This window comes from Heliangelus exortis, chromosome 7, assembly GCF_036169615.1.
Source record: "Heliangelus exortis chromosome 7, bHelExo1.hap1, whole genome shotgun sequence".
Classification (NCBI taxonomy): domain Eukaryota; kingdom Metazoa; phylum Chordata; class Aves; order Apodiformes; family Trochilidae; genus Heliangelus; species Heliangelus exortis.
In genome coordinates, this window is record NC_092428.1 from 9,628,871 (window position 1) to 9,653,675 (window position 24,805).

The window sequence follows — 24,805 nt, forward strand, 5'->3', positions numbered from 1 at the left end:
AATAGGATAATTTGGGATAGTTTCATTTGGGACCATATTCATTTCAAACGATATTCCCAAGAAAGATTACAATGTATGGTACAGAGCATGAGAAACTCTGGATTTATAACAAAAAATCCAGTTCAAGTCCAAACAAGGAGCTGGGGGTCTTTTGAAGAGTTCTGGCAACCAACATATCTCCTGATGAATGTCTTGAAGACACAAAAAAATACTTCTCATGCTTTAAATTGGTCAAAAAAGTGTTACAAGATATTTGAAAAGGAAAACCCTCAGAACTACTCAAATATGTTAAAATGAGCCTAAAATAATTATCTTCCAGATGTTGCTACGTTGGTAATTAGTAAAAAGCACAGAGGGCTGGCTTGCTTTTTAAGCAGAAATTAAAATTCCTTTACTCAAAGTTTTCTGTTATTACAATGTTTTCCAGAATATATGACACAATCAAATTGGACCCTTCCCCATTCCATTCCCATCCAGAAACTACTGCCTTTCCAAAATAAATAAACTACCTTAGCCTTCCCCCCCAGTCAGCCAACATCCCCACAAGAGAACAAATGATATGCCACGTCACAAACCAGGGTAGAGTGTTTGATGGATAAACATAATTTACAGTCTGTACACACACAATTTTCTTACGCAACTTTCAGATGAGCCTAAAGACCCCCAAAACTTACAGTCACAGTAGCCAATTAGTTAGGACAGACTATGGCAAGTGCAAACAAAAAAGTACTTATTCCATTACAAAGGCATTTTTTCTTCCCCCCCACCAAATAAACCAAACCAAACCAAAAACAAAACAAAAAAAAACCTGCTCAACAAAAATAGTTATTTCATAGCAGCTGGTACTGACAAGTATCATGTAAGAGGGCAATTTAAAAAATAACTGTTAACAACACAAGGAGTTCATTATTTATAACACAGATATATCCACCATTAAAGACATCATTGCTATTTTTAACAGGAAAAATAGTCACATGAGAGAGCAGTATGCCAGTAATTATACTCCATTACACAAATAAGTGTGCTGGCATCTCCAATTAATAGATTATGGAGAGGCCTTCTGGGCTACCAAGGAACCCAAGTGGGATCCAAAGTGTGTAGTGTGTTACATATTCATCACCTTCTGGTTCTACAATCAATATACAGAAAATAGTCTCCTTCTTTCCAAAATTGTGGAATACCAAAATAAGAACCACCTAAGCAGAGTTAAACAACAGCACACACTCTACTTTACTTTTCTGTTTCTTCTCTTTATATTTCACCTAAAACCCAGAAAAAACCTCATTAATTTGAAAGTGAACTAGCACCCACAGTATTTCAGTGCATCTACCCTTGATATTTAGTAAACACTGTAAAGCTCTTCACTGAGTTGTTACAAAACCCCAAACATTTAAATAGGGAATGGCACAGAGCATTTTAACAAGTATTCCTAATGCTGCAGTTTAAGATGAACTTGTGAGGGTTTCTGGGTTTGTAAAGGTAAATAGGAGGCTGTCAAGCATTCAGGAGATCTCACCTTCTATGTCATTTTCACAACTTGTCTCACTGAAGCTTTTCCACCTCTCCTTAGCTCTCGACAAGAAGATTTCATAAAGTTCTGCAAGAGAACAAAACAAAACCAACAACAAAAAGAGACATGTAAGAAAAACAACCACCAAAATAAAAGCATTTGAAAATAAGTATTTGCCGCTTTGGTTTTGTTGTTCAGTTTAATTTTAATTTTAAACACTGAGGACAGGGGAATAACCACTGGAGTACCACTATACAGTTTTACAGTATGCATTGTGTTATAATTTTGTGGTGCATATGCAAAGTACAAGAGCAAAATCATGTCAAAAAATTCAGATTTTTATTTTTGTCAATGGACTACAACACTTCTGGCTCATCAAAACCCTTACTTATGAAATAAAGCAATTCCCCCTTTCCACCCCCAAAGAAAGCAAAGCTAAAAATTTGCCAATTTTACACGTAAAAATTATTTTCTGGAGGACTGCTACCTTAACCCTTGTAAGACTAAGATGGTTTTGTAAATAGCTTTTGAAACTTGTTTCCATAATTCAATAATTTATTATGATGTCAAATTGTAAAAACCAAATTATTCCTAAGACTGTGAAATTCAGTTCTTCAAAAAGTAAAATATACCCTCATTTACATTTTTTTAACTCAAGTTTAAATGTGTCTTTGAAAGTAACCACTTCATTTTGCACTAAAAGATGATCTGTTAAGACATACCAGGAGTGATATTTAATTCATTTCCCACAGCTAGACTCCAAACTTTCCCACGTACACTTGGTGGTAGTCCCTGCCACCACAGCTCTCGAACTCTTCGGGTAGCACGCCTAAGGAAGGGAAGTAATACAAATATATATGCAATATACTGCATATCTTGTTGTCTAAAACCATTAGGCAGCTTAAAAGCAAAATAATATACTATTTCCCAAATGAATATTGTAAGATCTCTGCTTATGCTACAGTCCCATTAAAACACTAAGCTCCCAGAAAGCACATAAAATGTTGTTCTGTAATGACCTCTCACTATATCATGGCAACAAATTTGACTTCTTGACAAAACAGAAAGGAAAAGGAAAATAAGGTATGTGGTTTCTTGGTTTCTAGAGGAAAAACAAACCAGCCTTGCATCATGCATACAACAGTTCTACTTACATGCCTTCCCAGTTAGGCAGTATTTCATTGACCCAAATCACCATAGCACTTGCGATATTCTCTTCTTGCTTGAAACGCTCTCTCATTATTTTTTTTCTTTTATGTGCTTCTTTAATTTCTGTTAAACATAACATATTAATAATTCTGCATTAGTGTATATAAATTATTAGGTAAATATTCTGGCTATTATGTAATAATTTTGATGATGTCTGAGAGATATCAAGGGTGAACTTCTGTTGATTGTAGGAGTATTTCTCGGGAAAGGTTTTCATTTTAGCTATTTTTAAGTATTCAAATACAGAGCAATTTAGACAAGCTAAAATCTAGCTAGAAAACAGCATTCTTTCCTGCATCACACAGACTAAGAAGCAAGCACATCATCAGCACTGGTCTTCCTGTCATCAATTTCACAACATGTTCTACCAAAACCTGTTACTTAGACTAGTCAGCAACAATTATAGGCAAAATTATTATTCAAAAGTGCAAGTCTACATCCACTTAAATTTTACTGAAACTTCTACCTAGAAGGATTATGTATTCTTTTCTGGAAAGAGGACCTACAGATCTGAGATAAAGCCACATGCTGAAAGAAAGAGGAGTTTTCTTTCTGCCTTCTGTTATAAAAGGATCATTTGTAGATTCCTTTTGTTTAAGAAAAAAAAAAAAAAAGAAAAAAGCAATGTTATCCTGGCATCACTAAGATCCACAGTAAAATAAAATTGCAAGATTTTTTTCTCTTTATGGATGCATTAGATACATCAACAGAGTAACGTGTGTAGTAATGGTTTCAATTGTTTATTTAATGACACACACTACAGATGGCTGGCCCTCCAAAGATGCAGTTAGGGAACATGAACCAAAGATCACACCTTACAAGATGCACAGCAAGAGAGGGGTGAAATGAGTTGTCAAATGCCTTGGATTTCCAATTACATCTTTGAACTAAGCTGCCACAGATCCATAGAGGCTCAGCCTCTGGCAGTAGAGATGCTTGCAGAAGCTTGCATCTCTGACAGTAGGCCAAGTAAAACATGCAGCACAGATTCTTAAAATAGCTTATTCCCTGAACACTAGGCACAAGACTACAGAAGTCCTTTCAACAACTATTCATAGACTGATACAGTACCAGCTGCTACAGATAAGTGTACTTTAAAGAACATATCTATAGGGAGTAAGAAGGTTCATACAGGTGCAGCGGGTTGGAAAAAAATGTTTTTATCGGTCTTCACACTGGAATTGATCTCAATTTCCTGAAAAAAACACATCTTTAAGCAATCATCTTTATTATACTTTGGTTCTCAGTGGCAACTACAGCAACCTAGCTTTAAAAAAAGAGCCAAAGTACCCAGAAAGTATGTAGCTATCACATTACACAAGTAGTTTTATCACGTTTCTACTTAAAATTAAGTAAAAACTTAACCTGACTTCTGAATCTTGTAATGTTCACTGTGATGGAATAAGAAAAACAATTTAATGATTACATTTTGTTTTAAACTTTGTGTACATATGTACCAGGGAATAACCTGGATGTTAAACAAGGTTGTTTACTATGCCTACTAGCCAGAAATCACTGGTTTTGCTGCACAGTTAAGAATAATTACAGAGTGATTAATAACAGTTAACATACCTCGTTTTTTTGCCTCTGCCACCATCTCATCGTATTCTTGTCGGTGACGTAAAGCCTCCTCCACTGATTTGGCAGGAAGATTTCTGAAAACAAGTTGATCCTGAATTCAATACACACAAATGACATTCTGAACCATTTCAAAGCAGGTTTTAATCTGGCTTTTATCTAAGGTGAGCTTTGAGGTTGTCACACTACCAGCAGCTGTAGAGGACTACCAGATGTCTACTGTTTCTGCTTATTAGTTCTCCTACAGCTCCCTCCAACACTGGGTTATTAGATTTGCTGAACATCTGGAATGATGCTCAAATGAAGTCTGCATGAACTGACAAAAGGGGAAAAAATGATATTCCATATAACTGAGTATTCCAATGCATCATCATTAAATACACTTGCATATCAACACTCCATTTGTTCATATGAAACCTATAATGATGTATTTTGAACAACAACAGGTAAATGTTCATATTCATAACAGTTGGATCTTTAAAACTCCCACAAGTTATAATAGAATCTTCATCCCACAAAATGAAGAAAGGGTAGACCTCCATTGATGTCAGAGCTATAGCTAAGGAAGCTTGCTTGAGGACTACAAGCTTCACCATTTTAATATTTTAAAAAATATGTATATTCAAGGATGCAATGTGGCAACACATTAGACACAAATCTGAAACAAGTGGAAGTGACATTTGTAAAAACATACCTACATTACTCTGGGAAATATGACTTTTTAGAAGTACAGAGAATCATCACAAACCAGTTAGTGCATATTTTACTCTCCAAACAATAAAAGAAATAATGCATTTACAAAAAGATAATAATAGTAATCTGTAACTCCATTTAGGATATTTGTCATAGTGTTGAATGAGATTATATACCATTAGAGACAATTTCAAAGAAAAAACTTTTTGTTCTATCTTCCTTTCCTAGTTGAAATTGGTTAGAGCAAACATTTAACAGTGCCCTCACAAGCTTTCTTAATGTGCAATTCGAAAACTTTTGCTTGTTTGCCTTTCTGGCAGAATGTGTTCCTACTCAGCAAGTCCTCCTCTTTCCTTCAAATTGATGAAAGCTGTATAGCTGAAAATACTGACCAAATTATTACTAATTTTTCAGTACTTTTTTGTTTGTACTTAATAGAGTTTTTGTTGCATCTTCATCTGCTATTTCCTTGCTTTCAGCTATAGTTCTAAGGAGAAAAAAAACATAACTGCTCCAGCAGCAAGGAACAGTTTCACGTAACACTGTAATATTGATTCTAACAAAGCATTTAACTGTAGCTGCCAGATACAAAATGAGCATTCAGCATTTGTGACTGGAAAATATTTCCTGTATTTCCAGGGCAATTCTTACCACTCCTGCTGTTACCCACATAATGCTTTTTTCTCAAAGACTCTTCTGGTAAACCAAGTGACAACTACCACAGTAAAGTCTTCTCGACTGGTACAGGAAATGAGGTTTCCAGAATGAGGGAAGGAGAAGTGAGTGTGCACTAAGATGGCAGGGAAGAAATCCACAGAATTCTTTGGGAATTTTTCTGATTAAGGATACCCACAACACTATCACAGGCAGCTATGATACACAGTAGATAATAGACTGGTGGCCCCACTACAGCAAGAAAGAATTTCTCACATAGGCTATAATTTACTTAAAAGATTCTTCTGGGACTATTTCTTAGGTGATTATTTGAGATTAAATAATCCAGTAATACTTTTGTGTAAGACTTGTGAAGTTTAGCTCATCAGAAACACAATTAATAAATTCAGTCACCTTCAGTTGCACAGCAGAATTGTACTTACGCTGGTCGATCCTCCAGAATCAGAGCAGTAGTTGAAAGTGGTTCAAATTCAATATTTTTACGCCTTCCTGCTGGGGCTGGAGGTTTATACATTCTGCCCGTCCGTGCTTCATATTCCTAAATTATATTATTGATTAAAATTAATATTCAGCTTTGAGCATCACTGATTAACAAACACGATATCACTGGTTTAATAGTAATAGTAAGCATAATATAACTTGTTTAACACTTTCTATTAATGTTAAAATATGTAATATCGAATGATTTAAGACAATAAGGAGCAAACATTACAAGTTGAAACTAAAGCAAGACAGTGCAGCTTTCCAGGACTGCTAAGTAAAGATAGATGAGAAAGCAGTTTCTTGTATCAACGCAATCTTTGATTTATTCTAGTTCAATATTACTACAGAGCATCCAAGGATCAGTAACTATTAGGAAAGCTATATAATCTTCACAAACTAATTAGTGCACTGCTGTATCTAAGTAATCTGTGAAGCTAAGCAAGAAAAAACCCCATTTCCTCCTTTGATACTAGCCACCCTTTAGATCTGGTACCCCTCACCTTTCTGAAGACTTTAGCAAGACTCACATTCTCCAGAACTATCTACACAAGACTTGGGTGACAGAATGCCAGTATTTATCATTAGAAGTCTGTTTTACATTATTTCTTTCTTACATGTAACCTACTTAGGAAAAAATGTTTGAAAGCTTTTAATACACAGAAGATACTGAGGAGGAAAGAATTCCATTCCTTTTTCCACAGAGAAACTCAATAAAACAGAAATATGAGACAGTATTTAGGAAAAAGGCTAGACAGAGATGAAAACCTCAAATTTCATGTTCTCTGTTCTTTAGCCTCTGTAAATACAATTTTACTGCCAAGTTACTGGGAAACTCATTCTTATAATCCAGAAAAGGTTATCTGTGAGAAGACTTCCAGCTTATTCCTAAACCAAATTATCTTGTGGGTTCATGATCTCCTTAAGAACGAACACTAAATACTCACTTCTCTGCAAGTCTTCTACATGCATTCAACATACAGTCAAACACACAATACTAAGAGTGAAAAGAAGAAAAAAAATCATCTTCTTAAGTGAAGAAATTAAAAGTACTTGAGTAATGTCCTTGCACAGATCACACAGCTCTATTCTTAAATACAACCAAGTGAGATCTAACTTGTAAAATTTTTTTTCTTATCTGAAGACAGTTTGTTCTTCTACATCTTTAATAATTACATAAGTAAATTCAATCATATTAACCATTTTACATTTAAGTCAGCAAAAATACTGACCAATTATTAATTAGGTCATGTATCTGCTCAAACATCATCTTCTCTAGAAAGTGCTCCCAAATCAATCTCATACCTATCACACAGCTTCCTGTACACATTAGCTCCCTTGGGGAGAAACAAAAGGCTTTACACATTCATTGTTCATTGGTAGCATTACAGAAACAGAGCTGACAACCTTAAAGCTATTGCACAGCTTAAAAGTTCAGTTCATGGTTGAAGTCCATAAAGTCAAATGGGAAAAGACCTCTTACAAACACAACAATGCAGCCTCCCATTTCCAGAGAAGGCACAAAGTTTCTGCCTAACATTAAGGTGGTTAAAAACTTCCTGCTCAACAGCCTCCTTACCCTATCCACCCCAGCAAACTCTAGCAAAACTTTCCTTCATATTGACCACAAAACATTAAATGATCCCAAAAGTATAACCTCAATGAAGTCATATTAATCTCAAGAGGAAGTTATCAGAGACTCTCTGAGGATGGAAGGAACCTCTGGAGATGATCTAGTCCAACCTCCCTGCTTAAAGCAAGGTGAGCTACAGCAGGTTGCATAGGGCCTTGTCCAGCCTGTTTTTAATACCACCAAGGATGGAGACTCCACTTCTGCTAGGCAGAGGCACCTGCTATTCCTAAGTGGTTTCCTATCCAAGTATTAGCAGGCACAACTTGTTTGCCTCAGAAATCATGGATCAGGTGTGTTCACAGTGGTAAGGCCATATGCATCATATGCCACTACACTTTTCACATCCTGAAGAGTTATGTGGATTTCTTGCCCTTTTCTTTTTCTCTTTTGTGGGAATCAGAAGAAAAATACTTTGACTGTCAAAAAAAGGTGACTGCACCTCCACAAAACAAACTAAGTAACAGCTTTGAAATATTCTCAAGTGTTTCTCTCCCACCTCTTCAGATATCCTTTCAGCTCTCCACCCTTTAACCCCATGTCATACCCTGCGTACCAAGTAACTCGTTTCCTTGGCACTCTGGAAAGACATGCAAAAACCTGGAGAAACCAGCCTACTACTTCAACTAGAGGAGAAGAAAAGAAAAGCCCAAATATGCACCTTGCAAAGAAAAAGAGAGGGAGGAACTGCTTGCTGTCATAGTTTATACATGCATCCACACTAAAAATCTAATTTTTGTGAACACAGCGACTTAAAAGTTAGTAGCCAACTGTTCTTAGAAATATTGAGAACTAAGTTGTATTTAAGCCTCTGATCAAGAACAGTGATAACACAAATTACCTAGAAAAAAACAATAATACACACCAAACATCATCTGGCACATTCAAATTAATACCTTGAACATCTGGACATACAGGACTGGTAGAGTTTTGTTGTAATTCACACAAGTATGGAAAAAAAAAAAACAAACCAACATTGACTATGTGAACGAATACACATGTTCTTAAGCATCGACATATTTCATTCCATCCAAAGCTACAGAAACACTGCAGGGGCTCCTGCCATGCCTTATACATCAAGCTTATCCAGCATATTCTTAAATTAGGAATGCATTTTGAGGTAGCACCAGGAGGTGAGCATCCAGGCTGCTTGTGGCACAGCGGCAATGCCATCTCTCATACTCTTGGTATAAGTTCTGATTTACTTTTTCACTTCTCAGTATTTTCTAAGTGGATCCACAGAATGAAATTCATTTACAAGTCAGAGACAATGAAGCTCAAACAGCACCAACCTTTTCAATATTCTTGAACACCTAATTTGTAGAGAAGTTGAATTAAAAAAGAAAAAACTAGCACAACACTGCAAGATGAACATTAGAAATGAAGCCATTCTCGCCTTATTACAGGCGACACATTTGAATGGTGCTAGTGTTTCTGGCTATCATACATGCTAAAACTACTTCCAAAACAGAGAGAAAAAAAATACATATTCCAACAGGGATTTCCACAAAAAGCAGAACTTATCACCCAACTGTGTTTCTGGAATTGAGCACACTTCATAAGCAGCCGTTTTTTGCAAGAGAAGAACACATGAATAGAGAGGGAAAAACTGTTAAGCATTACTAGGATGAGTTACAGCAGAGACCAAAATAGACTCAGGCTCTTCCATGGCTGTACATTCCCCAAGATTAAATACATGCCCAAGTATAAAAACTTGACAATGGAAGATGATTCTTCCTCAAGCAAAACCCATGCTCTGGGAAGATTAGATCCCAGAACCATTAGACATGCATGAAACTCAGTTTGTACAACTAAAATATTCTTTTTTGTCTTGTATATTCAAATTCTTAGCATAGAATAAAAAGCTTGAGCTGACATAAAATTTCACTTGAAAAGATTGAGCTAATATACTTCCAATAACAAGGTACAGCCACAATTTTACATTGCATGTCTTGTCAATAGTTAAGATGAAGGGCATATGCCAGAGGATAGAACAGTTGACAGCTAAATTTCAAGACTGCTTGCATTTTTTAAAAAAATAATTTTGGAAGTGTCATACATATGAATCCAGTAGCATAAGGAACACTGTTTAAAATTTATTACAGTGTATCTGGTACTTATTAAAAGTTACAGAACATTTCACAATCCCAAAATAGATGAAGTAAAACAAAACTCATCTTCAGTAGAAAGTAAAAATAATTATTTCCTTATTAAGGCTGGAACTGCATCTCCTCCCATCTATTGCCAGTAACTGACCAGTTAACAGGCTAAACACATGTTTTTCCTGGAAAGCACTGTGACAATGCACTGAAGAGCATTATGATATGTGGAAGGGCTTGTATTTCTGGTATTTTTCCTACAGAAATACAAAGAAGCCTAGTAACCCACAAACAGGTAAATAGGGCTGAGGAAAAAAAGACCTTAGCTTAGAGATTGCCTTAGTGCTTAGTAAAAATAAAAATAACCCTAATTATTATTTAAAAAAAAAAATCAAACCCAAACAAGCCTAACAAAACAAAAACAAAACAACAAACCCACACACAGAACAACAAAACAACCCTGATGTTTTAAACCAAAAAAGAATAAACTTAGAGATCTTTATTGATATCTTCATGGAAAACCCACAAAACCGAAGTTTCTTTCATCTTTACTCAGAAGAACCGTACAGGACAGTTAGACCACTCAGCTTTTTTAGATATCTCTAAACAGTGCTGGATTGAACTAATATATGCATAATTGCCCATACCTGCTGCTTCCAGCATCTAAGCAAAGTAACTTACAGAAAGGAAAACCAGCTGCATCACTGTTCCAAAATCATTAGTTGACCTTAAGCAGGGTATGCTTGTGGGGATACCCTATTTAACTAAATGTGCACACACAAGCAATAAAGCTTTGAAGAAATAAATACAGACCATGAAATTTAACATGCATCTTGCTGAGATAAGTTTTGATCTACTTAGGATTCAATAAAAAATATGTACTCCCAGAAATCAGTGATAAAAGCCTTGGATTACAAGGATTGTGGAAGTCCTCACAGTCTGGAAAGTAGCAATTATACAGATTAAGCACCACAGATCCAATTATGTTTGAGGTATGCAGGAGGAAAGTGACCTAATGGGCAACACTGAATCAACAAAGCATGCACCCTGTGTATGACAGTTTCTTCTAACATGCTTTACTCCTTCCAGCTTCTAAGCCCAATACTGAAACAGGTTTTATTCAATCAATTATGACACCTGTAACATCTTAAAAAAACTAACAGAAAATTTATGCAAGAAGAATTTCCACTAATGCAAAAAGATTTCCTCCTGTCATCATGTGTCTCTTTCCCCAGCTTAATAGTAAAATTGCTCAACTAGCACTGGTTACAAAGTGATCATAAACAAAGAAGTGCTTACAGCAGATTAGATCTCATTGAAAAATTCTATGAGTCATACATTTTCTCAGAACTAAGAATGCCAGGTGCTATCAGAACAGACAGAACAGTAAATTCTTTCTTAACTTTCAGGTGATACAGGAAGAGCCAATATTGAAGGAGGGGAAAATACAAATCTTCCCACAACACAAGAGAACAACCAAACAGACACTCAAGATTTTCTAGGTCAACCTTCCACAGTAATGCCATCTTCACTGTTGATGCCATCCATCTTCAGTTGTTCATTTACTTTTTTTTTTCCTCAAACAGACATTTAACAAGTTGCATCGAGTTGCATCTTTTGTTGTTAACGAAAAAGAATGAAACCAGGGGCTTCTGGGCCCAGTAAAGAAGAGCTGAGAGTGGCTGGACCAAGTAACATGAACCACAGGTATCATGTATCAACTAGCAGTTAAGTTTCACCAAGCCAAGGTAACAGTCCACAGAACTAAAACGCCAACTTGTACTCCTTCTGTTTAGCAAAGAGTGTGGGATTACATAGAAAGTCTTCAAAGTAGCAGGCATGTGCATTGGACCAGCTTCAGAAATACATCAGTCACATCACATAGACATAAAAGCATATGACAAGTTTCAACAGCCACACTATTCTAGGTTTCCAGTTTCATCTTGGAAATAGCAATTAAAAGCATCTGGTGTTCAGAAGTGCCACTGTTAATAGCTTGTATGACTTAGTGAAAGGAAAAAAAAAAAAGACTCTAGGATATCAGTTTTCCAAGCTAATACAGGGCAGTCAAAAATATAACAAATTAAGCCTTTTAGCAACTTTTACCATTGAAAAAGGGGGCACAGCAAACATAGCAAGTAAACTACCATCAAGCTCTAGCATTACCTATTTCTTACTGTTCAAGAACATGCAATATAAACAATAATAAACAATAATAAAGCTATCACTTTAAGTTGTTAGTGAATTCATGTGCAAAGTTTTAATTTTTTTTACTTTACTAATGATATCTAATGAGCTGATGGTTAGTGCCATAAAATATTCATGCTACTGAAAATGTGATGCTTGTTCTATTTTGATGCGTGCTACACAGTCCCATGCAAGGCATTGAATACAACTAGAAAAAATATATATTAAATTTCATACCCCTGTGTTTAATAGACTGAGAGCAGATATTGACGCAAGACTGCCAGAACTGTCATCCTAATGAGAAAAACAGAAGCAAAACCTTAGTGAATAAATGAAGGTAAAGACCATTACAATATAGAAACATGCAAGCCAAAATTTAAATTCACATGTAGAGTATTTATGTTTGAAGAAACACAAGTGTGTTGCATATTTGCTTCCCCAGTCTTCAAAATATACCAAGACACATACAAAGACTTTCCACTTGTGCAAGATGTGTATAAACAGCTATCGGGACTATTTTTATGTTTTAATTAAAGTTTTATATTTTCTACAATGAGCACCTCTGCCAGAAGGAAGATCTTCCATGGTATGTCTTGAGTGCATGAGAAAAGCATTTCCTGATACACCATCTCTCCCCAGTCCATCATCACCCACTGAAGTTATACTTATTTAAACACTAACCTTGGAAGGTAACTGTTAAAAATGAAGGAACAAAACATTGTCTATAGGCTGACACAGAAAACAGAAACTGTTTCTCTAAAAATTAATCTTGAAGATCGGACTTTCCTTCAGCTCATCTTACAGTGCATCCAACACCCAATTAGTTCTTTACCAATAAGCTAGTTAGCTTTAGAGCTTCAATTGAATACTTAAGAACAGTACTTACACCGTGAAGAAAGGCAAAAGAAACATAACTGGGCTTGGATAAGCACTCACCAAGAAACAAAATGCCAGGGTAACTTATAATGTAACTTCCACATAAAGTGTTTGAGTTTTTCTATTTAATATGAGCGAGTAGAAAACATGACTTAGAGTAGGCCTAGAGTCCCCCTCCCTTCCTCCCCCACCATGTCATAATTCGTATTTCTAAATTGAAAGCTCAAAAGTGAACTAAACTTCAATAACAACCTGATGTGAACTAAGATACATTTGTAACACTTTGAGAAACAGTCACTTAAATTAAAAGTGAGATTCAAGCAGCAGTTTGAAACACCTTGTACCACACTGGAGCAAGGCAAACAAAACGGGCATACAAAAAAGCCCATAAAACCACAGCTCAGTAGGTTGCCATGCAAAAACCAAAGCTGGTTTTCTAAGAGACAAACCAAGCTTAAAGACAGTGGGGGGAAAAAAAGACACAGCTGTTGCTTTTAGGCACTGGATTACAGTACCTGGGAGGAAGAAAATAAGCTTTTTATCAAAGCTCCAACATTATTTCTGAACATAACTGCACTTTTCCTTTACCACATATTCCCCAGACTAATAAAAAACATTTTAAAGGCTTTATTCTCCCTTGCCACATTATTTTTCCCTTTCCAGTACTGAAGTACCATACGAGGATCAGAAGTATATGGCTTACATAAAAAAAAAAACAACAACAAACACACACCAAAAAAAAAACAAAAAACCAACAAACCAAAACACTTTTAAAAAGTCACCAAAAGACAGTCTTTACCACATCAATCTTTTTGCTAAATCCTATCCTTTCAGAATCTGATACAGCCCACCTATATTATGATTTTGCTATTGCAGCACCTCAAACTCACCAGGGGTTAAGTCTGCTGAACCTGCAGAAGCTCACTTCTTTAGAGTGAGCTTATTTTTATCTGTGCCATGCTTTGCTCAACCAATTCAAAAGCCCAATAGAGGGGGAACCATCCCATCAAAAAGAGGATCCAGAAGACCATGAGAAATTCTAGTTTCCTAGTACCAAAGCAAATCAAAGCAAAGGCAATCCTGTAATTTTTACTAGCTTAAGATTTTTTATATATTCTTTGTTTCCCCAAAACACAAGAACAAAAACGAGAACATGTACAGTGCTTATGTTTTATTTTTCCAAGCTTAAGGAAGAGAAAGTTTCCTTGTCAAAGCAGCTACTAGGAGCTGAACTGTGGTTTACATACTCAATGTAAACAAAAGAAGAGGCATTTGTCTCACAGAGGTCCTACCAGTTTCCTTACCATTTTTGTAATTGCCAAAGTCTAAAATACTGGAGAAGGCCTTTGGAAGACTAACATCTTGTTTTATCTCTAGCACAGCATTTTACTGACTCTATGTGTGACTGCAAAGATGACAGACACTTCTTGGGAATCTAACAGCTACACTGTCTACAGAGAAAAGCAGCTGAGCCTTCTCACTGCTGCCAGTAGATGAAGTGTTATTCAGGTGTCACATGTTCCTTCCAAGACCCAATACCCAACTACTTATGGTCTGTACCTACATCTTCTAAACAGGAACATCTTGCCTTTCTTTGCTCTCCAGCAGTAGTACAAGACAAGCCAACATGACTTCTGTGTAGATTACTATCTGCTTAAGAACCACTCCTATGAAAAAGCATCTAACCCTGTATTTACCTACTTCCAGATACTCAAATCCTTAAATTTGTTGACAAACAGATACACTTTTAAAGAATTAGACTTATGCACTGTTGAACAGAAACAAAAAAGATAGGAGGGAAGAGTTAATATTGCAAGTTAAAAGGTCTGAGTAGTATGAAAACTGATTCAAAATCCATCTGTTCCTCTGAAAAGAAACATCCAACAAGTCTTGTCCCTGGGAGACTATGGGAATTGTGCTGATTAAGTGAATACAATTTCTCCACTAGATTTCAGGCTGGAGATAACAACATCAGACAAATATGCAAGCAATAACTTCATTTTCTTAACCCTTGAGTGAAGTATTTTTTAACTTTTTTTTTCAGAGGTTAGTTGTAGGACAGTGACTAAGTCATCAAAATCAGAGTCAGTATTTAATGGATTGTCTAAAGTTAATACCTTCCATTTTGTACACAAGATGACAACTTTTGAAAAACATAGCTTTATTTCTGATTAAGCAACCATTTCTAAACCACTGCAGGCTTTTCATGGTATGTCAGATTTAAATGGAAAGAAGTTCTTCCCCCTCCTTATTAAAGGCCGTCACTGACAGTACTTTGTTAAAGCTACTGATAAAGTGAATTTGGTGTTTTACTTTACCTTCCCATGTGTATTTCCATATTCTGAGTTTACTTTAATTCAGGCATATTAAGAAAAAAAACCATGACACTGCTTTAAAAAAATTAATAAAAAGTATTCAAGACTGTTTTAATAAAAAGAGCTAAACTTGATGAGTTGATATTCAGCATCATCTTGAGATTAAAAGCTCATTTCTTTAACTATAAGCACAAAAAAATCAAGCTTGCATTTTTAAACAGAACTAGGCATTTTAAGTCAATACAAACCAGAATATTATACATCGAGCCACAAGCCGGTTTCTGCTTTAAATGTTTCTCAATTATTTCAGCATCTGATTTAAAACAGATTTTGGTACAGAATAAAAAGAATTCAACAGACTGATCATTAATGACCACATACTTTTTATAATAGCTGGTTTTATTACACACAGTTCATGAAAAAAGGCACACTTCCTAAAACCATCGAATGCATTTGGCATTTGCAGTCCTAAGGAGTTGCTATTTTTCCTTTTTAAAAAAAACAGTAAAGGAAGGAAGCCCAGAGGAGGGAGATGTCCAGCAAAAGAGTTGGCCTCAATCACATCCTGCTCTGGGCAGCTCTAAATCCAAGGAGAGCCGAGCCTGCCAGCAGCTGTGAGCAGGGAGATGCAGCTGCCAAGAACTTTCAACCTCTGACCCAGTTCCAGCTCCAGCATCTCGCCCAAAGCACCCTGATGGCAGCACGGCTGCCAGGACTCTGCCATCTCCTCAGCCAGGCAAACCCTGCAGGCAGCTTTTTGACTCAAGTACTTATCTTCTTTTAGATATGCTAAGAAACATGCAAATAAATTATTTACAGTTATACTCATTAAACTGTCTCTGAAGGCACAGCTGACTAGCAACGTTGTCTGAAAAATGTCTGAAACAGTATTCCCAAATTAAGTTTCCAGCTTCTCTTGGAAGTTATTTAAGATGCCAGAACCACTGCTGGATTTCTCCGAGGGACAGGGACTGCAAGCCCACAGCCATTCATTCAAATGTAGTTATCAGTTCAGTACCTCAGCCTTAACAAAACAAAACTAACACAGGAGGATTCCATCAGTCAGGGTGGAAAGTGGGCATGTGAGCTCTACCATGATTTTACTATAAATCTACAACGATGCTTTTTTTTTTTTCTTGTTTTAGTAGTAGGAAAGTCCTTTAAGCTTAACAGTATTGCCATAAAGCTCTGATATAAGTATTATCCTTATACAAAAGACTTCCCCCTCCTATTAATTATGAAGTTTTTCCTGTCATGAGTTAATTATTCACCCAAAAAGGTTTCTTAAGAACTCATCCTTCATCTGAAGGATGCTGACTCATTACTAAGCTTCCTTAATCAAGGGTTTATTTGCAGCCCTTCAAAGCTGGCCACTGGCATCAGTAGTCACTGAACTTTCACCTATGGAGAATGGGTTGCTGAGAACAGTTCAGAAACAGCAAGTTTTGTTGCTAATAACAAACTACCATAACTCTCTCACAGGCAGCTTTCCTACAGCTTAAGCCCATTCTACTTGCAGTCTTAACACTTAGAGGCTCATTTTACATAAGCTGGTAAGCAGAAAGTAGCTATTATCCTGACCACAGATTAAAAAAAAAATTGGGAAAAAAATGCAAGTTGTGTGTTTCATATCTCACTTGATCCCCTGACTAAAATTTAGAAAGTCAAAGTGGAAGTCTGAGATACTCCATGTAGGATATGAAGTATTCTGCCAGGTGTACAGAATTATTTGTGAACAGAAAATATCTGTTCACAGTCAATACTTCTATCAACTTCATGACCTCATTACTGAATTCTTGCCTATATTCTTTTCACTCACACTGACACAGTGAGGAATTTAGTCTCGGGATTTCTGTCAGTAATTCAAAAGCAAAGAGACTATTTTCCATTGAACTTCAATAACAAAGTGAATGTATGTTCATTCTAACCCACTGCCAGCTTAGTGAACTTGAAAGATTTTAAGAAAACAAACCATTGACTTTTCTTCAAAAGCTCAAGGAGCTATACAGTAAATTTTAAACACACATGCAAGACATTGGGAAATATATTAAATATGGAGACTTTAGGGTCACCTTTCAATTTAAGAATTCTCAGGTATTGTAGATGTAATTCTGTGCATAGCATATAATCTATCTGGATTGCCCTGTATATCTTATTATTATTATATCTTATTAAAAATATTAGCTATTAGTGGCACATTATTCAAGATTATATAAATCAAATAGTGACCCTAATCTGGCAGCCATTATAACACAAACCATATGACTAGTAGCAAGGACCAACTCAATCATGTTTCAAGACAATACACTGTTTTAATATATTTGTTTAAAGATAAGTTTAAAAAAATAGAAACAATACAGTTTAAAAGAAAACCAGTCATGGTAGGACCACAGAATAAGAAAATAAAGATTATTTCTGCAGATCATGACTTGGTCTCCAGAACAAACATCTTTGTTACTTAAAATAGGAAGCAGATGACTGATAGCATTGTCCACACTCTCCATCTCTTAGGATGAAAGACCCATCTGGATTTTTACAACACTATTTAATTAGCAGAAGGCCAGCAGCATTATCTGCAAGTAAACTAAGAAAGAACACTTACTCTATCTCACCCAAAAAAAGAAACCGTTTAAATAAGGAAAATTTTTAAATGTTAAAAGAGCACCCAATTTACTTCAAAGTAAATAGCACTTGCTGCAATCTCTTAATTTTCCTACAACGTTTCATTCTGTGACAAGTCCCTTTACACAGAAGTCCTTCAAAAAGAAACTCTTGTTTTTCACTTTAGTTATTCTCAAAAGGCCCTCATCCACAAAGCTCTTTCTAGAAGACGGCTGAACACTGCTTGGTTTGCAGCCATTTGCACCTCCCAAATACATCAGCTTATATGGAATTTGAGAAAGGAGACCAAGAGAAAGCCTCTCTCAAGAGATACAAATTACTATTTTCATCAAAACAAGGGATATTTCTTAGGTCAACAAAACTTTCAGCTCCAGGATCACATGTTATCATTGAGTTAATGATATGTTACCAATTGCTCATCTTTAAAGACTATGCCATTTTATTATAATTTTATGAAACTAAAGACAGATTTCACAGGAATGAACACATAGAAGTGCAACTTGGTAGCTGGGGAAGGAATCAGAATTACCTCTCTATAGTACCCCAGTAACTCCAAACCAAGTTCAACTTACAGTATTATTTTGAAACAAAATACCCTGAGTTGAAAGTCTAAAACAAGACTATGTATTTCAGGATTCTAAGCAACTTGTCACGAGTTATCCAGATAACAAGTCATCCAGGCAAGGAGGATTATGAAAAGAAGACTTAGATTTAAAAATAAAATAAAACCACACAAACAAACAAAAAAACCACATTTAAAAAAAAATCCATTTTGTAATACTAAAATATCCAAGAATGCTTTAAGAGGATAAATTTTACTAGATTATTTTACTAGATTAACACAGACTAGATGATCATATATGTTTTACTAGGTTAGCATAGACTTTGGAGAAAAATGGAATATACAAGTAGGACTATGGTTTTATTGCTAAACAGGCAAATGAATTTCATAAAGGAAGCTTAGAGTACTTCACAATCTCTTTAACACGAAAAAAACCAAACCTGTAGCATATCATGTTGTAAATGGTAAAATTTTACACCAAGTTTTAATAGAAGTTCTGATGTTTTGACCCAAACAACTTCAGTGTTTTATGACCATGTAAGCACTGGGGTGTACTGAGTAACCTACTAGGTAATCATAAAACCCAGACTCCTTCTCAGTAACTACTATTCTTTAGACAAAGTCCCAGAAGAGTCTTCCTGGTACACTCTATGCTTGTATAGGAACAACGTGAAGCAGCAGAGAACTGCATTAATTTTGACAAATCTTGTATCTAGAGCTCTGTGACATTTCCTTACCTGTTGAATAATTTTGGAATCTTTTGGAAGGTTTTCTCTGGGTGGGACTTTTCCAAACAACTTCCAGCCAGGAGCGCTTTGGACAGCAGGTTTGAGTTCCTTTGTCCTTTTAGTGAAAAAGTTTCTGAAAAGAGAGGAAGGTTTTCTTTTTGTTTATTGTAAGCATATAAATAAATTATAGTTTTACCCACTCACATTTCTTTAAACCAAGTCTGAGATTTACTGCTCAAAAAAATGCAGTGTGCTACCTTTCTCTTGTACTTTGAGATAATTAACTTGAAGTGCAGCAGATTTCATCACAGGTGCCTCAATGCTAACTTTTTTTACTTAGCACACAGTTTCCTCTCTGAATTCTAAGCTATTTAATGCAATATCAGAACTCTCTTAGTAATATCAGGCATTTTCCTAAATATAAGTTAACAGCATGCAACAGCTCTCTGACTTCCATTTCGGGTTTGGGTTAGCATATCCGGAGACTGAAAACAGATGGAAATCACTCTGTAACTTACAGATTTAATAAAGATACATCTAGAATTTTTTGCAATGTTTACACCTTCAACTTTCAGAACATGGACTAGAAACTAAAGGAACATGCACACAGCTTCAGTTTAGCAAACAACCTTTGCCAGTGCCTAAAGCAATTACACTCAAACAAGCAGATGACATTGCTCTGTTACTTCTTAGAAAGCCAACCATCACAAGACCATATTAGCAAGCATTTGCCTAGATACAAGGCTGTACTATTCAACTCAAATCACAAGCTACCACAGAGCATACTATGTACAAGTGCTTTGAAAATGAAAGGAGTGCACTTATTCTTAGTATTTGAAAATTACTTTCCAGAAACTTACGAAAAACAGATGGCTTCAAAGTTAAGCAGTCTGTAAGCACCTCAGGATGCTTACAAGTTGACTTCTGAGCAAACGGAATATGGAGCACTTTCACTGGAAGATGTTTCTGTGCAGTGCTAACTGGCTAATTTACTCTCCCACTCTTCTGGAAAGAGACCTGCAGATTTCTTCACTTACTGCAGTTACTCTATTTTTAAAAATAAATTTCTTCTCAAATTGAATGCATTCACATTTGTACACAGAGAGCAGTCCCTTGCCTTTGACTAGATAGAAGTATCATGCTTCAACTACTGCAATCTGGCTAAGGGGTGCAGACTTCCACTTGTAACTCCAGTGCTGCCAGGGTCTGTGGCCACACAGCAAAGCTTTACAATTAGGAGCTGTTAGTTTTTAGCACGTATAGCTTTAGAATACAAACCATCTTCTCAGCTCCCAGAATGTTTTTTTGTTATTTGGGAAACAAGCAAATGCCTGTTCCAAAAATCCCTTCTGTGCAAGCCTGTGAATGGACTCTACAGATACTTGTGTGTAGTTGAAGATGTAGCCACCAGTAAGCTGTAGAGTAGAGGTAGATGATGAGTAAGTGTGAAAGTCTCCCAAGAACTGGTATGCCCAAAACTAGCAGTCCTGCTAAAACTAACAGCATCTGCTATTGGCAGGCAGGAAGTATGGGATTACATACACACCTGATGAAAGGCAGAGTGCCTTGAGATTATTTTTTTTTTTAATATCCACGTAGAATCTATTGTTGCACCAGTACATCCCTCCACTTCTGTGGAGGGCTCTCAGCTGTTGTTCCAACCCAGTGAGTAAGAATCTTTGGGAATAACTGCTTGCACTTCAGGAATATTTACCTGCCACTCATGGAATCAAGCTGCTGCTATTAATATAAGCTTAACTGATACAAGCATTAGTTTTGACTCTTGCATCCCATAACTCTCCCTCCATCAGGGAAACCTGCAGTATATTAGTCCATCCCTGTGGAAGCAAAGCAAGCACCTGCAGCACCAAACATTTCTGACACATGACCTGGAAGGGAGTGCTGATGAAAAAGCCAAGCCATGGGACTAACATCTTTGAAATATACTGTCCCCAGTCAATCCCAGACTGCGAACCATTAGTGAAAGGAACAGGTTAATCCATAACAGAAAAAGAGATGCAAAAATTGTGCTTACATACTTAGCAAAGGCTCATTTCCCAAATACAGGACACCTTTCCCAGTACTTTGCATTGTCTTCAAGAAAGTAGGTGTGTTCAAAGAAACATCAAGCAAACAACACAAAGCGTCCTAAAGACCAGCAGGTCACTAAATCCTACTCTCTTGCCATTAAAACTGCAACTAATGCAGTGGCTAAATTTGAAACTGGCTTTGTAGCCATTTTTTTTCCCCAAAAGCAGGTATGCAGGAAGATAATTCTGAAGTACCTTTTTTTTATATATAAAATAGATAACACATTCTGACTTCACCAATAGCAATAACCATTCAGTCTGTGCTCATGCTACAGAGTACCACCAAGATTAACAGACAGTTCAGCTCCATTGCTTGTAGCATTCATGGAAGCTGAAGAGGTGTGTGCCTTGAACATCAACATCAATCTGTCACTGCTTCAAAGCTGGTTTATGATTAACCAGGAAGCTGGCAGATTTTAACAGGAAAACCACGTTTTAATTACTATTTCTGTACAAAGGATTTAGGCATGATCATGGGTCTTACAAGATTTGACTTTTTTTTACTATGTTTATAATATAAGCAAGACTGTCCATAACACAGTCCCCACCATAATGAAACTTAGGATTTTTTTTAAATATTCTTTGCTGCACTGAATTAAGCAAAGGCTTGTTTTGCTTGCATTGAATGCTCAAGTGAATATATACCATTTTACTTCTATTAAGTAGATTTTCACTGAAGTCAGTTTCTTGTGAAGGCAAAAAAGCTGGTAAAACTTTCTATCACATCAACCTCACACTGGGATGCTAATCCAAGAGAAAGTAATGGGAGGTTTACAAATGAGCTCTGCTGAAAATGGGAGGACACTTGTAATACATTTTTTTGGTATCTAATAGTATCATGTCTGATGTGTTGTTGACAACAGTAAAGCCTTACAAAAGCCCTGTTAAGGAACAGTATCAGTGAACGCTTACAAGTTGCATTCACAGAATTACAGGAAGCATACAAGGGCTTTTATATTTGTTATATTTCTTAGCTTCATGAGTTTCACTGGTCACAGAAAAAGTCATCCACTGAGACGGACTGAAAAGTCAGTAACATTTTGGTACAGGATCTCAAAAGCCATGTGAAAACTTCAAAATTACTTAAAAAGAAGCCTATGCTTCAGAACTGAAAAATGCTCTCTGTTGAAACGACCTGTGGAATAAAAGTATTAAATGAGTTCACTGAATGAAGCTCTAGCTTACAATAGCCCAGAGGAAAAGTTGCAAGTTTTTTTTCTGATGCTAGTTTTATGTAACTACACTGGAACTCATATTAACACTCAAGTGACACTGAAAAATGTTTCAGCAGGTGCAACGAAGAGCTTGAAAAGTACCTGAAATGCTACGGACTACAAAGACATCACTGGCACATACCAACACATCTGTTATTAAATCTGAACTACAGTAGACAAAAAACTATTGGCTCTCATGATTATACAACTACAACAGCTGTAGCAACAGCTACAAGTAGCAGTTCTCTTACTTAACAACACAGCTTCAACTATTCCTGCCCATACTGATGGTACAGTAATATAAAGATGTTAACCACTTCCATAGGTGTCATTAATGTGATGTTCTAGTAACACAATTGCTTGCTTCCACTCTGCTTTTGCTTCAAAAATTACTTCTTAGCTGCTGTTTAAATAAATCCAGTGAATTCTAAATGCAGTTAGAATTGAGTCTCAGAAAGGGATAGGCAGAACTTAATATTTTAAATGGGATTATTTTTTTTTTTTTACTTTGGGGTCTTGGCTTCACTTCCTCCACCACAAAATCCAAACACAGAACATTTTTCCACTTTTTTGAGCTAGCCATAAGCCAACCCAAAAGAGTGGCAGATTTCCAAGTTTTAGAGTATCTTACTGGAAAATACCAGAGACAATTACTGCAGGCTTGATCTTAAAATTCATCCAACACTTGACTAGAAACTGGGCTGACGTATTTTCACAAGAGCCACTCAAAGAAAGCTAAAGTGCTTTGAGTAGCAACAACCATGAACACTGGGGTCTGTAGAAAAGTCACCAGGCTAGATACAGCTTCAGTACTCTGCCTCTAGGTATAAGTGATTCACCTCTCCACAAGACCAAGTAGTCTTGTGACAGACTTCAGTTTGACCAAAACCAAACTCAAACCTAGTTTTTAGCTACATGTCACTTTGCTACAGTACTTTCAAGGATACACATAGAGATCTTTCCCTTCTACAACTCCACTGCATGCCAATAACAACAGGCTGCAAATATTTCACTGTGCATCCCAACAAAACTTGAAGTTGCTTTCTTTCCCACTAAATATTGACACCCTAGGGTTTCTAGTCATAACTTTGAGCCTCAAAAGAGCCTGCTAGAAGAATCATCTCTGATGAGTCATGGTTCTGATGTTGTTGAAACATAGTACTGCATTATTGGAAGCAAACAATGGTATTTTACTTTTCATTTTCCCCTAAAATTCCCATTTGAGTCCAGTGTTCTTAACAGTAACACTTAGAAACAGCATTCACAAGCCTCAGTCCTTCACTTCAAAACATAGTACAGATCCTGACTTGTCTTTTCACTCACTCCATCACACCATAGCCAGTAGCCTTTAAACCCATATATTCCACAATATGTGTAAAGTGCCAGCCCCAGCTTGGAATGCTACAGGACTAGAGGAAGTCCTTCTGTAGCACAGGAACTAATTCTAAACTGGTAGAGAATCAGGATCATGAAATTAAGCTAGAACCACAAAGGAAAAATAAAACAGTAACTTAGAAATCTGTGAAATGCAACTAAGCTGCAAAATGGCAAACTAAAATACAGTCCTGTTGTGCATTAAGTACACTCAATGTGATTGCCTAGAAAACCATCCTAACTGCTTAGCCAGTGAGTCTAGTAATGCAGTTTTGAGGAGACTTTTTAAAGGAATGGGAAAGTCAAAGAGAATTAGGCAGACAAAGCAGACAGGTGTCCTAATAGGGCTGTGCCTCCTCCACATGGAAGGAAATGTTGCAGGATCATTCTGTTTATTAGGTGTTAAAGAAATCATTAGAATTCCACCTTCAGCTTCACCTGCTCAGCTGCTTTTAGTTATTTATATGCAAATTTCAAGTGCTGGAAAGTCAAAGTTGGATGCTACACCTGAGCCATTTAAGGTATCATTATGATGCATATTAAAATGAGCCTACTTGTCTCCAATTTGAAAATCCTGCATTATGAATAATGGCAAAAATGAAGTGGTATCAACTAGTGAGACAAGGCCATGGTCTCATAAGAGAACATAAAGCATGTGACCATCATTCTAACTTGTATGACTTTTCCTCTCAGAATCACAAAGGCTTAGAGGGGAAATCCAGCATGGAATTAATGCTACAAAGGAGCATCAGGTTGGAAAAAAAAACAACACTAAGTTTTCTGTTTGTCTTAAACAGAGTTTTAAAAATGCAATTAAAAACCACTGTAAATTGCATTTCTCTGCAACACCTAAAGCACATTTTAAAAAAAAAATCCATCTCTTCCAGTAAAGTCTCAGTATTTGTAAAAGGAATATGTAATAACATAACTCATTAAAACCTGTATATGCATTATGATACTATT

The 24,805-nt window shown here is 36.3% G+C and overlaps 1 protein-coding gene across 6 annotated transcripts in view; it reads right to left on the reverse strand.

The window, feature by feature from the left end:
* TBC1D12 (TBC1 domain family member 12) overlaps positions 1 to 24,805 on the reverse strand; it is a 42,699-nt gene that overhangs the window by 8,506 nt on the left and 9,388 nt on the right. For 4 of the 6 annotated variants that reach the window (XM_071748719.1, XM_071748716.1, XM_071748714.1 and 1 more), the window contains 7 exons: positions 19,174 to 19,297; positions 12,299 to 12,355; positions 6,088 to 6,203; positions 4,292 to 4,374; positions 2,665 to 2,782; positions 2,233 to 2,339; positions 1,517 to 1,597 (listed from right to left, as the gene is read on the reverse strand). In XM_071748719.1, coding sequence (XP_071604820.1) covers positions 1,517 to 1,597; positions 2,233 to 2,339; positions 2,665 to 2,782; positions 4,292 to 4,374; positions 6,088 to 6,203; positions 12,299 to 12,355; positions 19,174 to 19,297 — 686 coding nt within the window. Of the gene's footprint in view, positions 1 to 1,516; positions 1,598 to 2,232; positions 2,340 to 2,664; positions 2,783 to 4,291; positions 4,392 to 6,087; positions 6,204 to 12,298; positions 12,356 to 19,173; positions 19,298 to 24,805 lie in introns of those variants that run through there. The other 2 variants (XM_071748715.1, XM_071748718.1) reach the window with 2 other exon arrangements.